The sequence below is a fragment of the Procambarus clarkii genome, chromosome 18 (genome assembly GCF_040958095.1).
Source record: "Procambarus clarkii isolate CNS0578487 chromosome 18, FALCON_Pclarkii_2.0, whole genome shotgun sequence".
Lineage (NCBI taxonomy): Eukaryota > Metazoa > Arthropoda > Malacostraca > Decapoda > Cambaridae > Procambarus > Procambarus clarkii.
In genome coordinates this window covers 29,307,870-29,323,730 of record NC_091167.1, presented here as the reverse complement: position 1 = coordinate 29,323,730, position 15,861 = coordinate 29,307,870, and the positions used below count along the sequence as shown (strand labels likewise).

Here is a 15,861-nt window from a genome sequence, read left to right as displayed (position 1 = left end):
GAAGGCACGTCCGAGACACAGGCACCAGCACCAGCAGGCACATGAACCTCCGCCACCACGAACCGCGGAGACATCGACGCATCCGTATCCACACTGTCAACATCCGAAGCCCCACAGTCACTGAAATCACCAGCGTCGGCCCAGGAAGAAGACGAACGCCGGGAACGTTTGGGCACCGGCCGGATATCGTCAGAGCCGGTAAGTGACCCAGAAACACGGGTACCACGAGCCGAAGGAACCGACGTCAGGACGGCAGCAGCCTCTACCACAGGGGAAACCGGGCCACACACAGCAGGAGGCTCCGCAGCCACCCCAGCACCAAGCACATCCGGGACCCGAGTCACGGACACAGGGCCAGGCGCAGCATCAGAAGACGAGGGAGAAGACAGCGACGTCACACAGGGAGCTCCAGGAAGGCCCACGGGAGCAGCTGGGACAGCGACAGGATCAGGCAGACCAACCGACGGTACCTCAAGAACCGGAGGAGGGACGGCAACAACCGGAGGAACGGCAGGCGCCGCCGGGGAAGCCGCAGCAGCGAACGGGACGCTCACCTCCTCACCCCCGGAGTCCTCCTCCAGAGGGAGCGGCGGGAAATCCTCCTCACGAAACAAGTTCACAGGAGCGACCGGATCAGCAGTACACCCGGCAGCCTGATGCCCCAACAAGCCACACCGGAAGCAAGTACGGGGTTGCCGGGCATAAAACACACGCACGTAGTACCCCAACAGCCGGACAGAGCACGGTATGTCTGACCTCAGTCGCATCCCGAGGGTCCGAATGTTGGTCTTCACACCCGAATACGTGCCAGACGACAGGGAGTTCATCCGCACACTGACGACGGAGCCGTACCTCTGGAAGAATCGCCGGAAGAGAGTCTCAGGAAACTCCATGGGGGCGCCATGAACACTGACAATCGTCACAGCACCACTACGGTCTGAAATGGTCACAGACCCGGTGCCGTCCTGTAACTGCAAAGTACGACCCTCGTACCTCCGTAAGAAAGCACGGTACACCGCCTCACCCACAAACTTGATAACAACACGGTGAGCAGTTACCAGCTCAATGCCATATACGTCCCCAACCGGGACACGAAGCATGTCACTCAACACCACGTTCACCAGCGGGTAACCAGCACGGCCAGTAAACTCCAATCCGATGGAGTTTAACCGCACGACAGTGGGAATAGGGCCGCCCATCGCAAAACACGCCACGTCTCCACCATCAGGAACAGCAGGGAGGGTAAACACCCCCACACCCCCTGCCGGCGAAAACGGCAACGACCACAAACTGCCGGAGCGGACAAGCGACACGTCCTCACTCAACGGCAGCGCAGGTGGAACTCCCCTGGATCATTATCAAGTCGATTGTCATCCTTGGTGATATTTAGCGCCCTCTGATTATCCCGCACATTTGATGGTGCTACATAACCTTCCCGGTTTGGTGCCTTCTTTTTGATAATTACTTACTTCATCAATAATGCACAAAGTAATAAATATATAAAAGGAAAAATTATTAGGGTTTTTGAAGAACAAATATTTAATACATGTATTTATTTGCTTAATATACGTAAATATATTTCATTAATAGATGTATAATCATTGAAAACAATTCGTTCATTAACAATTTTATTTGAAAAAGCTATTTTTATTTAAATTATTTTGTTCTTTAGGAACAAACTATTTATGTAGTTTAAATACCTGTTTTTGAATGTGAAAATGAATGCACAGTAATTTTCACGCAGAAATCGTCATTTTTCAAAGATTGGGTCAAGAGATATAAATTTAGTAGCTACAATGGTCAAAGGTATAAGTTCAGCAGCTATAGTGGTCAAGAGTATATTCTGCAGTATAAAAAAATAGTTTATAAAATGTGCCTGGGGCAAGCACTTCACCAGATTGTTTCAACAACTCGTTAACGTTTGTTATGATCAATACGTTCAATTTCATCCTGTAGGTTATGACCCCAGGATTACTGAAGACCATTGTTCATTGTTGCTGTTGATTAACATTGTAGCCAATAAGGAGTCTTAATGTTGTGTCAGCATGGCTTAATAAAGGAATACCTTGTGCTGGTGGAAACAGCAGGGTACAGGGTGCCTTACTCCCACCTAATGATCGTCGCGGTGTCAATGTATATACAGATAGTGTCGCGGTGTTTCCTGGCTTGTGCGGACCTCTGTGGCCAGCTGGTCGCCGTGTCAGCAAGTTTTTCACCTGTTGGCTTTATTTGGCACTGTTATCTTCATTATCATTGGCATTATTGTCATCACTGTCGTCATCTTCGTCGCTGGAGTCCTGATCATCGAGCTCAGTACTGAAACGGATGTTAATTGCTTTTATATATTATATAATATATTATATTATATAATATTATATATTATATAATATATATTATATAATATATATACACATATTATATATTATATAAGTAATTATCAAAAGAAGGCATCATATATATAATGTAGATATACGTAGCTTCACTATAGGGTGATAGTAGATGACACGCACAAATAATGGGAAAAGTGTCCAGGTCTGTGCTACAATGTCAACTCGGCAGCGTTCCTTATAAAACAACAAGCAGCTACAAGACACCACAGCTGTATACTGTAGCCTGCTTGTCTCAACAATACAAATCTTGCACAGAACAAAAAGACATTCTCAGGTATGAAGAGAGAGAGAAAGGGGAATAAGCATAGAACGCATATTCATTATTTCTGGTCAAGGTGCTGGTGCATCCTTCCCCCCCAGACCATGATGGAGGTGATGAAAGGTTACCTGCGCTTAGCGAGGTCCCAGACCATTATGGTGGTGTCTGTGGAGCCGCTGAAGAGCTTCGTGCCACACATCATGAGGCAGTTGACACCAATCTTGTGGCCGACGTACACTGCCAGCAGCTGCTTACTTGTGGCGTCAAATGCTCTCGTCAGATTGTCACTGCATCCAGTGTACACTGTAGAGGCAAGTGATAATTTATTGTACACTCTGGAAGCAAGTCCGGCTTTATTGTACACTGGGGGGGGGGCCAAGTGTGGCTGTAGTGTCCCACTCTATACCCCTCACTCTACACCCAGTCAGTCACACCCTATCCCCCCTCACTCTTCAACCAGTTAGCTACACACTATACCCTTACTCTACACTATACCCTCATTCCACATCCCCTCAGCCATGCACTACACTTCAGCCATACTCTATAACCTCATTCTACACCCAATCAGAAAGGAAAGGCTGCGAGAAAAGGCTGCGAAGAAAGGCTACGAGAAATACTCTTCTGTCTTCTAATGTCGTGAGGTGCAAGGGGATACATGATCACTACCTACAAAATTCTCAGGAATTGACAGGGTAGATAAAGATAAACTGCTTAACACGGGTGGTACGCGAACAAGGGGACACAGGTGGAAACTGAGTACCCAAATGAACCACATTGACGTTAGAAAGAACTTTTTCAGTGTCAGTAGTTAACAGATGGAATGCATTAGGCATTGATGTGGTGGAGGCTGACTCCATACAGTTTATAATGTTGATATGACAGAGCCCAGTAGGCTCAGGGACCTGTACATCAGTTGATTGACAGTTGAGAGGCGGGGAAAAAAGAGCCAGAGCTCAACCCTCGCAAGCACAATTAGGCGAGTACAATACACTCACTCTACACCCAGTCAGTCACACTACACCCAGTCACTTCCTACAACATCACTCTACACCCAGTCACTTCCTACACCATCACTCTACACCCAGTCAGTCACACTACACCCAGTCACTTCCTACACCATCACTCTACACCCAGTCACTTTCTATATCATCACTCTACACCCAGTCACATCTAAGGACTCACCGATGCCCTTGTGGAACTTGATGCAGTTGACGGTGTTGTTGTGACCAGTGAAGGTGTTGAGGGCCTCGACGGTGAGGGTCTTGTGCTGGTGGAGGTTCCTGGGGAGGTGGTCGTCGGCGCCCACCTCCCACCCCTTCACCACCCCGCCTCCATCACCGCTGTAGAGCAGCTGCTTCAGCACCACCAGACACACTACGTGGTGCTGGTGGCCCGCGAACACCTGCATCACAACACCTCCTTATCTTACGTACTGGTGTATCTTACGTACATCAGCAACACCTGTTGTAAACACCTGCCTCCAAGGAGTGGGTGCAACACCTGCCCCTCACTCCTGAGGAGCAACATTAACTGCATACAGAAGACGCTTAAGCTAAGTGTGCCTTTAAAGAAAATGATTAAGGTATATTTCAGATTGATATTGACGACATATGTTAGACGAGTCCCAGAGTATGCAGCGCCAGCATGCAACCCACACTTGGTAAATTACAAGAAAATATAGATGGCCCAAAGATTGCCAACAAGACAGGTTGCAGAGTTTAGGAACTGAGCTACAAGGAAAGGCTGAATGAACTAAACCTAGCGACATTGGAAGAGAAGGATAAGCGGAAATAGGATCACTAATATAATATAATGAATAGAATAGGCATAGTGGATAGTACTTATCCAGTTAAGGAACAATAGAACGAGGGCCATAGGTGGAACACAGATGAGCCAGGGAAATGTAAGGGGGATACTTGTGTGCAGTATATGTCTAGAGTATAGCAGGGAAGTAAGTATATATCATTGTATAATTATTAAGTGGGGCTCGGGAACTGGGTCTTACTCCCCGTAGACTCAACTATGTAAGCACATGTTAAGTAATACAATCACCATGAAACAAGAGTGGGCAGAGAAATGGCTGTTAGAGTTCAACCTCAACAAGTTTATGGTAATGAACTTGTGAGAAGAAAGCAGGAGACGACACCAAGAGAATGAAACTTCAAATAAAGATAAATGAATAAGAGAATGAAACTTCAGGGATAGGCAAGATGATAGTACTTGGGAATGACTATAATGCCAGCAGTGACCTTACTGGCTGACATAACTAGGATAATATTGAAAGCATGTGACGTGCTGTGAACATAAGAACTGTATTTATGAACTTAAGAAAGTATTCTATCATTCTAATCTAAACAACCTATGTGAGACCAATAATAGAATATTTAACACCGGCATGCAATCTGACCCTCATGAAGCACAAAATTGAAACTTAGTTCTCTAAGTTAAGAGGGTTAAGTTATGAAGACAAGCTTATGGAACTTAAATCTCAACCCTAGAAGAGAGAAGGAACAGAATTAAAAAGTTACGAAGGGAATAGGCAATGTTATGAATGAGATGTGTGATAGGGGATGGGAAAGGAAAAAAAAAAGAGGAGGTAGAAGTTTGAAAGGAGGTAGAAGGATGAAGAGCACAGAATGAGAAGAGTAGACCGAGAGGAGGGGTGCAAAACACAGAAGTAAAGAGGTAAACACCATAGAGGAAGAGGATAGAGAGGAAAGAGGAAGAGTATGAAAACAGTTAAAAGTGGAAGAGATGCTGCTATCATCCAGTCAACTTTATAGACAAGAGTATGATTATCTTTCAGCCTTTTTATGTATGTAGTGATAACATTAAGCTTGTGGTCAATCTAATCAGTAACATTCTGTGAGCGCCTTTCACTCTGCACAGCTCAACATATAGATGGTGTATGGTATAGTTTTAACAGATCAACAATTTTCATCCAAGGCTAAATTGGATAACGCCAGTAATGGTTAATTTATATATTTCTCATAAATTACTTTTTAAACACAAATAATCTTGATATTTATGTAAAGATTACATAAATTTGTAATCTTTACAAAATGTTCAATATGAAGGGAATCGTTGAAAGAACTAAAAAAAATATCTACACGACTGACAGACATTTCTAAACATCTGATAAGAACCACACTGCACTTACACTCAACAAGGGTCAAGATAACGAGGTGTCGGGAGGGGGGGCCAAGGCCCCACCTGGGCTGGGAAAGGTCTGGAGGTCTCTGAATGACAATCAAGAAAACCGACTTAAATTTGTCTATCCAAATCCAAAGCGAGCTTCGCAATTTAACTGGCGACAAGGAACTAAGCTGTGCCCATTAAGAGAGTCTGGGCCTACCTTGCTATCAATACAGACTAGGGGAGTGCTCGTTGCAGGGCGATATCAAGGCATACTGACACAGGTGATCCACCCCGGTTATACGATTAGTAGGTCGCGGTAACTGGTATGAAATGTAACACACAAGACCTGGCCTCTTGGGTCTAAGGGTAACTTAGCACACAGAAGGTACGAGTTTGCATTGTCTAGCGACACTCCCTAACACCACAATTCCCTCTGTTGTAATCGTTCAACTATGTTAATTTAAAAATAAAACCATTCATGGAGATGCAACAAGGTGGACAAACGCAGCCTCTTAATTTGAAGGACGGAAAAGAGGACACAGGAGAAAGCAGAAAGCACAAAGGAATCGAATAAATGTACGGAAACAGATGGTTAACACTTGTAGCGAACTGAGAAAACAAAGTTGTGACAGCCACCTCCGTCTCCAACTTAATTAACAGATACCAGACTGAAAGGCGAGAGATTAAAGAAGGGTGAGGATGGGAGAGGGGTACAGTCACCTATGCTGAAGCAGGTGACAAGGGAGGGGGGGTACAGTCACCTATGCTGAAGCAGGTGACAAGGGAAGGGGGGATTAGTCACCTACCCTGGCAGGAGAGGAGGGTTTGTACAGTCACCTACCCTGAAGCAGATACCGGTAGCGAGGTCCCAGCTACGAAGGGTTCTGTCGGCACTGCCGGTGTAGAGGAGCCGGCCGGCGTTGTCGGTGGCCAGGCAGCTCACGCAGGAGGTGTGGCCCTCGAACTTCTGGTACAGTAAGACACACCCCACACAGTAAATGGTAGATTATGGCATATTAAAAGTAATCACTAAAAGGTAATGACAATAGTAATGTGGTCATGTGTTCGTCACAGGAAGTTGCCTCCTCAAGAAGGCTGACAAACAGTGCATGAATGACTAATGGAAAAAAAGCACCCTTACTGACCTTGAGACACGTGCCGCTGGTGAAGCACCAGGGCGGGGGGGGGGGGGAGGTACTGACCTTGAGACACGTGCCGCTGGTGAAGCACCAGGGCGGGGGGGGAGGTACTGACCTTGAGACACGTGCCGCTGGTGAAGCTCCAGGGCGGGGGGGGGGGGGGTACTGACCTTGGGACACGTGCCGCTGGTGAAGCACGAGGGCGGGGGGGGGGGGTTCTGACCTTGAGACACGTGCCGCTGGTGAAGCACCAGGGCGGGGGGGGGGTACTGACCTTGAGACACGTGCCGCTGGTGAAGCACCAGGGCGGGGGGGGGGGGTACTGACCTTGAGACACGTGCCGCTGGTGAAGCACCAGGGCGGGGGGGGGGGGTACTGACCTTGAGACACGTGCCGCTGGTGAAGCACCCTTACTGACCTTGAGACACGTGCCGCTGGTGAAGCACCAGGGCGAGGGGGGGGGTACTGACCTTGAGACACGTGCCGCTGGTGAAGCACCAGGAGCGGGCGGTGCAGTCCATGCTGCCGGTGATGATGACGTCACCCAGGCCCTTGACCTCGTTAATCTGGTCGTCCCCCGGGATGATGGCCAGGCAGTAGATGCCCCCGGTGTGTCCCTGCACAACAACAAGGACACTCGTTACTCTTAACTACTGCCTCCGGTGTGTTAGTCGCTCTAGGCCACAAACACACGCTTGTATGGTCAGTTGATTGACGGTTGAGAGGCGGGACCAAAGAGCCAGAACTCAACCCCCCGTAAACACAACTAGGTAAGTACAACTAGGTGAGTATACACACACACACACACACACACACACACACACACACACACACACACACACACACACACACACACACACACACACACACACAGAGGGGCCTCGTAGCCTGGTGGATAGCGCGCAGGATTCGTAATTCTGTGGCGCGGGTTCGATTCCCGCACGAGGCAGAAACAAATGGGCAAAGTTTCTTTCACCCTAAGTGCCCCTGTTACCTAGCAGTAAATAGGTACCTGGGAGTTAGTCAGCTGTCACGGGCTGCTTCCTGGGGTGTGTGTGTGTGTGGTGTGTGGGAAAAAAAAAAAAAAAAAAAAAAAAAAAAAAAAAAAAAAAAAAAAAAAAAAAAGTAGTTAGTAAACAGTTGATTGACAGTTGAGAGGCGGGCCGAAAGAGCAAAGCTCAACCCCCGCAAAAACACAACTAGTAAACACACACACACACACACACACACGAGTTCTGGAAAGGGAAATCTTGCCTACTAAACCTTTTGGAATTCTATGATAAAATAACGAGGATAAGGCAGGACAGAAAAGGTTGGGCAGACTGCATATTTCTGGACCGCCAAAAGGCCTTTGTTACAGTACCGCACATGAGCCTGCTATTCAAATTTGAGACGCAAGCGGGATTAAGCGGAAAGGCCCTAGCATGGGTAAGGAACTACCTAACAGGAAGGAGCCACAGGCTTCCGGTACGGGGCGAGAAGTCAGACTGGCGAACAGTAACGAGTGGAGTACCTCAAGGATCGGTGCTGGGACCAATTCTAGTTCTAATATACGTTAACGACATGTTTACAGGAATCCTACATGTCGATGCTCGCGGCTGACGCAAAGCTGATGAGAAGAGTTGTGACAGATGAGGATTGTAGGATCCTCCAAGAGGATTTTAACAGGTTGCAGAGATGGTCAGAGAAATGGCTACTGGAGTTCAACACGGGCAAATGTAAAGTTATGGAAATGGGATTAGGTGACAGGATACCAAAGGGACAGTACACATTGAAGGGGAACTGCCTACCTGTGACGACTCTAGAAAGAGACCTGGGCGTGGACGTAACACCTAATCTAATTCCTGAGGAAAAAATGGAATGCACTTAAAGAGAACGGTCGAGCTTTGGCTGTTTGGTCCCGCCTCTCAACTGTCAATCAACTGGTGTACAGATTCCTGAGCCTACTGGGCTCTATCATATCTACATTTGAAACTGTGTATGGAGTCAGCCTCCACCACATCACTGCCTAATGCATTCCACCTGTTAACTACTCTGACACTGAAAAAGTTCTTTCTAACGTCCCTGTGGCTCATTTGGGTACTCAGTCTCCACCTGTGTCCCCTTGTTCGAGTACCACCCGTGTTGAATAGTTTATCCTTGTCTACCCTGTCTATTCCCCTGAGGATTTTTTTTTGTGTTAGAAAGAAAATTATATGTAGTAGACAGAGGAAGACAAGTCGTGGTCAATACCTGGAAAGTGCGGATGCAGACGGAGGTGTCGTCGTGCTCCTCCAGCTCGTCCTCGTCGATGTACCAAGCCTTAGCGGTGGTGTCCTGGGACGTGCTGAACACGTACTCTCCCGTGCACAGCACCCGCGTCACTCGCGAATTGTGACCTGTGCCACGACTTGTATTAGTGGTGTGGCTGGGGGCAGGTAGTGTGGCTGGGGGCAGGTAGTGTGGCTGGGGGCAGGTAGTGTGGCTGGGGGCAGGTAGTGTGGCTGGGGGCAGGTGGTGTGGCTGGGGGCAGGTAGTGTGGCTGGGGGCAGGTAGTGTGGCTGGGGGCAGGTAGTGTGGCTGGGGGCAGGTAGTGTGGCTGGGGGCAGGTGGTGTGGCTGGGGGCAGGTAGTGTGGCTGGGGGCAGGTAGTGTGGCTGGGGGCAGGTAGTGTGGCTGGGGGCAGGTAGTGTGGCTGGGGGCAGGTGGTGTGGCTGGGGGCACGTAGTGTGGCTGGGGGCAGGTGGTGTGGCTGAAGGAGAGGAGCATGGGTCAGGGAGAGGAGCATGGGTCAGGGAGAGGAGCATGGGTAAGGGAGAGGAGCATGGGCTTAGTATCAGGCACAATACGGCTTGGTGACGTACCGTGATAGGTGAAGAGACAGTCACAGGTGATAATGTCCCACTTCCTGAGGGTGCTGTCAGCTGACCCCGTGATGACGAAGGTGTCGTGGACCGTCACGCAGGTGATGTAGCTTGTGTGGCCCCTGTCACAAGCACCCATTGTTAAGATAGTGGGCCCCTGGGCACGATACCGTCTTTATAACTTGGGGCTCCTGACAACAGTACCCAGACTTTATAACTTGGGGCTCCTGACAACAGTACCCAGACTTTATAACTTGGGGCTCCTGACAACAGTACCCAGACTTTATAACTTGGGGCTCCTGATAGCAGTATTTGGATGACACCAAGACATACATATACTGAACACACATACGTATAACACATGATGCGTTCACGTACATTTGCCACCAAGACAGACATACAGTATGAGACCAAGACAGACATACCGTATGACACCTAGACAGATATAGCGTATGACACCTAGACAGACATACCGTATGACACCAAGACAGACATACCATATGACACAAAGGCAGACATACCGTATGACACCAAGGCAGACATACCGTATGACACCAAGGCAGACATACCGTATGACACCAAGGCAGACATACCATATGACACCAAGGCAGACATACCGTATGGCACAGAGGCAGACATACTGTATGACACAGAGGCAGACATACCGTGTGACACAGAGGCAGACATACCGTATGACACCAAGACACTCAGTGTCGTCTTCACCAACGGACCAGACTCTGGCAGTCTTGTCCTCGGAGCCGGTGACGAGCAGAGACTCGTCGTCCGAGGCGGCCATGCAGTTGATGCTACCATTATGATCACAGAGTGTCTCCTGCGGGAATTTCCTCAGGTCCCTGCTACCGGCGGCGCCCATCCTGCCTCCTCCTCCTGCTGCTGGGGACACGAACGCCCATACCTTAGTTCTACAACGTTGCCAACCCCATCAAAACATTAAATATGTACCCAACTCAATTAATGAACAATAAACCAATTAATCTAAGGTATATCTGGGATCTATCACTTGATTTAGTAAATGCACCCAAGAAAGATAGTGTACACATTATTACAACAGTTAACACTATACAGCATCACTGTACTCAGGTTATGGGTAACGATGTGTATTAGTGCTATACCGACGGTTCAGGAGAATAAGGTGGAAGATGTACCGGATGTGCATGTAATGTATTTAACTAATCTTTTCTCGTACACACAGCAATGAAGCGCGTCAATGATTGTGCAAGTACAACTCAAACCGAACTTGCAGGCTTATACCTTGTCACTGAATTGTTAAAAGACGAAGGCAGTGGACTTATATACTGTGACTCGCAGAGTGCACTCCAGGTATTGAACGCAGATAGTAACACCCAGAATATAGTCAGTTATATTCGAATGAATGTTTTACCTGCTAAAGAACACAGATTTGAAATCAAATTCTTTTAGATGCCATCACATGTTGGCATTTCAAAGCATGATATTGTTATGCTTGCAAAGACCACCTGTAGTAGACCAGTAGTAGAAAACAATATGGGTGTATTACGGCCTGCTTGAGCCAGTAACTGTTCGGGTTTTAAACCTCTTCTTTATCCTACCCAAAGTCGATGGTAAGATCAAGAATTGGCGGTAACAAGTAACAGTGCAAGGAATGAAGGGGGGATAAACAATACGCAATTACACCTTCACCAATATATATATATATATATATATATATATACAACTTTAGAACACTTTCCCACCAGGAGACTCGAACCCTAGCCAGCACAGAAGCCTTCCAGCAACTGGCATAACAGGTACGCCTTAACCCGCTCCACCACCAGCTCAGACCCCAGCACTAGAGCAAGTGAGGGGTCACCCCCTATATGTGGGGTGGTGTATGTGACCCCTATATGTGGGGTGGTGTATGTGACCCCTATATGTGGGGTGGTGTATGTCACCCCCTATATGTGGGGTGGTGTATGTCACCCCCTATATGTGGGGTGGTGTATGTCACCCCCTATATGTGGGGTGGTGTATGTCACCCCCTATATGTGGGGTGGTGTATGTGACCCCTATATGTGGGGTGGTGTATGTGACCCCTATATGTGGGGTGGTGTATGTGACCGCTATATGTGGGGTGGTGTATGTGACCCCTATATGTGGGGTGGTGTATGTGACCCCTATATGTGGGGTGGTGTATGTGACCCCTATATGTGGGGTGGTGTATGTGACCCCTATATGTGGGGTGGTGTATGTGACCCCCTATATGTGGGGTGGTGTATGTGATTATGTGAAGGTTGCCCTCGTGACGATCAATGGTGTTGTGGTATACACCTTGGTAACCATAGCAGGAGAGTGTGCTGCCTTGCTGATACATTCTCGTGTGTGTGTTCTTGTGTGTGTGTGTGTGTGTGTGTGTGTGTGTGTGTGTGTGTGTGCCTGCTTGTGTGTTCTTGTGTGTGTACTCACCTAGTTGTCCTTGCGGGGGTTGAGCTCTGGCTCTTTGGTCCCGGTTTCAACTGTCAATCAAATGTTGTACAGGTTCCTGAGCCTACTGGGCTCTATCATATCTACATTTGAAACAATGTATGGAGTCTGCCGCCACCACATCACTTCCCAGTGCATTCTGTGTGTATGCGGTCTGTGTGTATGCGGTCTGTGTGTATGCGGTCTGTGTGTATGCGGTCTGTGTGTATGTGGTCTGTATGTATGTGGTCTGTGTGTATGTGGTCTGTGTGTGGGTGGTCTATGTGTATGTGGTCTGTGTGTATGCGGTCTGTGTGTATGTGGTCTATGTGTATGTGGTCTGTGTGTATGTGGTCTGTGTGTATGTGGTCTGTGTGTATGTGGTCTGTGTGCATGTGGTCTGTGTGTATGTGGTCTGTGTGTATGTGATCTGTATGTATGTGGTCTGTGTGTGGGTGGTCTATGTGTATGTGGTCTGTGTGTATGTGGTCTGTGTGTATGCGGTCTGTGTGTATGTGGTCTGTGTGTATGTGGTCTGTGTGTATGTGGTCTGTGTGCATGTGGTCTGTGTGTATGGGGTCTATGTGTATGTGGTCTGTGTGTATGTGGTCTGTGTGTATGTGGTCTATGTGTGTATGTGGTCTGTGTGTATGTGGTCTGTGTGTGTATGTGGTCTGTGTGTATGTGGTCTGTGTATATGTGGTCTGTGTGTATGTGGTCTGTGTGTATGTGGTCTGTGTGTATGTGGTCTGTGTATATGTGGTCTGTGTGTATGTGGTCTGTGTGTATGCGGTCTGTGTGTATGCGGTCTGTGTGTATGTGGTCTGTGTGTATGTGGTCTGTGTGTATGTGGTCTGTGTGTATGGGGTCTATGTGTATGTGGTCTGTGTGTATGTGGTCTGTGTGTATGTGGTCTATGTGTGTATGTGGTCTGTGTGTATGTGGTCTGTGTGTGTATGTGGTCTGTGTGTATGTGGTCTGTGTATATGTGGTCTGTGTGTATGTGGTCTGTGTGTATGTGGTCTGTGTGTATGTGGTCTGTGTGTATGTGGTCTGTGTATATGTGGTCTGTGTGTATGTGGTCTGTGTGTATGTGGTCTGTGTGTATGTAGTCTGTGTGTATGTGTGTGTGTTCGGGCAAGAATATCTTAGATAGCTCGGGCAAGACACTCTGAGTGTCTGGGTAGGGACGGACACAACACCTGTCATCTTGTCCCAATTGTAAATATCTCTCAGTAGAGAAGACTTGAGAGATGAGATATCTGTGCTTGTTTCTCAGCTTCAAGTGTGATGTGGCAGTCAGGTGTGGCAGTCAGGTGTGCGAGAGACAACAGCTTACCTTCCGGTGTGTAGTGACGGTCTAGAGACACTAGAGCTCTCGAGCTGGCCGAGAGGTTCACGAGAGCAACACTCGTGAGTGTGTGTGTGTGTGTGTGTGTGTGTGTGTGTGTGTGTGTGTGTGTGTGTGTGTGTGTGTGTGTGTGTGTGTGTGTGTGTGTGTGTGTGTGTGTGTGGTGGGGGCGGGTGGTGGCACCCTCCCTCGTCCTTGCTGTGTGTGGTAGCCAGGCGACTACCACATGGAATACAGTCCCTCCCCCCCCACACCACCACCACCATCACCTCTTCCCCATCACCACCACCACCACCATCACCACCACCACCACCCCTTCCCCATCACCACCACCACCATAACCTCACACTCCAAGGTTACCTTGTTGTGGTAAGATTTGATACCATTACCAGGCTGTTGATTGACACACAAGACCTGGCTTCATTGCTGCGTAGCTTGGGGCAGGACCTGACACCACTGTTCTGGCCGACACAGTACCTGACACCACTGTTCTGGCTGACACAGTACCTGACACCACTGTTCTGGCTGACACAGTACCTGACACCACTGTTCTGGCCGACACAGTACCTGACACCACTGTTCTGGCCGACACAGTACCTGACACCACTGTTCTGGCTGACACAGTACCTGACACCACTGTTCTGGCTGACACAGTACCTGACACCACTGTTCTGGCCGACACAGTACCTGACACCACTGTTCTGGCCGACACAGTACCTGACACCACTGTTCTGGCTGACACAGTACCTGACACCACTGTTCTGGCTGACACAGTACCTGACACCACTGTTCTGGCCGACACAGTACCTGACACCACTGTTCTGGCCGACACAGTACCTGACACCACTGTTCTGGCCGACACAGTACCTGACACCACTGTTCTGGCTGACACAGTACCTGACACCACTGTTCTGGCTGAAACAGTACCTGACACCACTGTTCTGGCCGACACAGTACCTGACACCACTGTTCTGGCTGACACAGTACCTGACACCACTGTTCTGGCTGACACAGTACCTGACACCACTGTTCTGGCTGACACAGTACCTGACACCACTGTTCTGGCTGACACAGTACCTGACACCACTGTTCTGGCCGACACAGTACCTGACACCACTGTTCTGGCCGACACAGTACCTGACACCACTGTTCTGGCCGACACAGTACCTGACACCACTGTTCTGGCCGACACAGTACCTGACACCATATGTACTACATGTAATAAATAGCAAGACGAAGAACTAAGAGGGTTAGGGAAAGGTTTCTTAATGTTAATATTCCCAGATGTTGAAAATAATGGCACTTACCGGGCCAGATGAGAGTACGAGTAGAGAGTGTAAGGATATACTGATAAACACATGTGTAGCAGGTACACTGTTGGCAGGTGTAGCAGGTACACTGGTGGCAGGTGTAGCAGGTACACTGGTGGCAGGTGTAGCAGGTACACTGGTGGCAGGTGTAGCAGGTACACTGGTGGCAGGTGTAGCAGGTACACTGGTGGCGGGTGTAGCAGGTACACTGGTGGCAGGTGTAGCAGGTACACTGGTGGCGGGTGTAGCAGGTACACTGGTGGAAGGTGTAGCAGGTACACTGGTGGCAGGTGTAGCAGGTACACTGGTGGCAGGTGTAGCAGGTACACTGGTGGCGGGTGTAGCAGGTACACTGGTGGCAGGTGTAGCAGGTACACTGGTGGCAGGTGTAGCAGGTACACTGGTGGCGGGTGTAGCAGGTACACTGGTGGCAGGTGTAGCAGGTACACTGGTGGCAGGTGTATCAGGTACACTGGTGGCAGGTGTAGATGGAGTGTATTGACAGTGTTGTGGAATAAGTCTTATGTTGTGGACATGTATTCATAGTTGATTGTATTTGTTAGGTTAGATTTGGTAGATTATGTTAAGTTAGGTAAGTTATGAAACTTAGGTTAAGATAGATGGGTGTGAGGTAGGCTATGTGGGATAGGGTAGGATAGATTTGGTAAGATAGGTAGGTTATGTGAGATAGGCTAAGGTATGATAGGTTAGGTAGGTTATGTGGGATAGGCTAAGGTATGATAGGTTAGGTAAGTTAGGTAAGTTAAGTAGGTTAGTTTGTTATTATTGGTACAAACTCCTAGATATAGTTATCACAGAATATATTTAACTACTAAAATTAAAGGATAAATAATACTTTCAATTCACAAAGAAAGTGAATTTATTTAATAAACACAGACATATAACATCCGAACATCATGAATTTTTCTTTAAGGCAATTAATATTTTTAATGAAATGAATCACAGGAACACAAGACACTCTTCTACCAGGAA

The 15,861-nt window shown here is 48.2% G+C and overlaps 1 protein-coding gene across 4 annotated transcripts; it reads right to left on the bottom strand.

Moving 5' to 3' along the window:
- Positions 1-1,572: 1,572 nt before the first annotated feature.
- LOC123754218 (WD repeat-containing protein 86) lies at positions 1,573-13,628 on the bottom strand. 4 transcript variants are annotated; one of them, XM_069326642.1, is made up of 9 exons: positions 13,547-13,622; positions 10,458-10,659; positions 9,769-9,890; positions 9,159-9,304; positions 7,397-7,543; positions 6,629-6,754; positions 3,832-4,051; positions 2,778-2,952; positions 1,574-2,316 (listed from the first exon to the last, which is right to left on the bottom strand). In XM_069326642.1, exons 2-9 carry the CDS (start codon positions 10,640-10,642, stop codon positions 2,226-2,228), a joined length of 1,212 nt encoding a protein of 403 aa, XP_069182743.1. In that variant the 5' UTR covers positions 10,643-10,659; positions 13,547-13,622; the 3' UTR covers positions 1,574-2,225. The 4 variants fall into 4 exon arrangements, with proteins under 4 accessions (XP_069182745.1, XP_069182746.1, XP_069182743.1 ...); XM_069326643.1 differs by having other exon boundaries at positions 10,458-10,656; positions 13,547-13,567; XM_069326644.1 differs by lacking the exon at positions 9,769-9,890 and having other exon boundaries at positions 1,573-2,316; positions 13,547-13,628.
- Between the last annotated feature and the right edge of the window lie 2,233 nt (positions 13,629-15,861).

Coding starts and splice junctions, on each gene's coding strand:
- LOC123754218 (XM_069326642.1), bottom strand. CDS start 10,642: ATGGGCGCCGCCGGTAGCAGGGACCTGAGGAAATTCCCGCAGGAGACA. Junction 9,891..10,457: donor GAGTGTCTTGGTGTCATACG/GTATGTCTGCCT, acceptor TGCTTGTGACAG/GGGCCACACAAGCTACATCA. Junction 4,052..6,628: donor CTACCGGTATCTGCTTCAGG/GTAGGTGACTGT, acceptor GTTGTGATGCAG/GTGTTCGCGGGCCACCAGCA.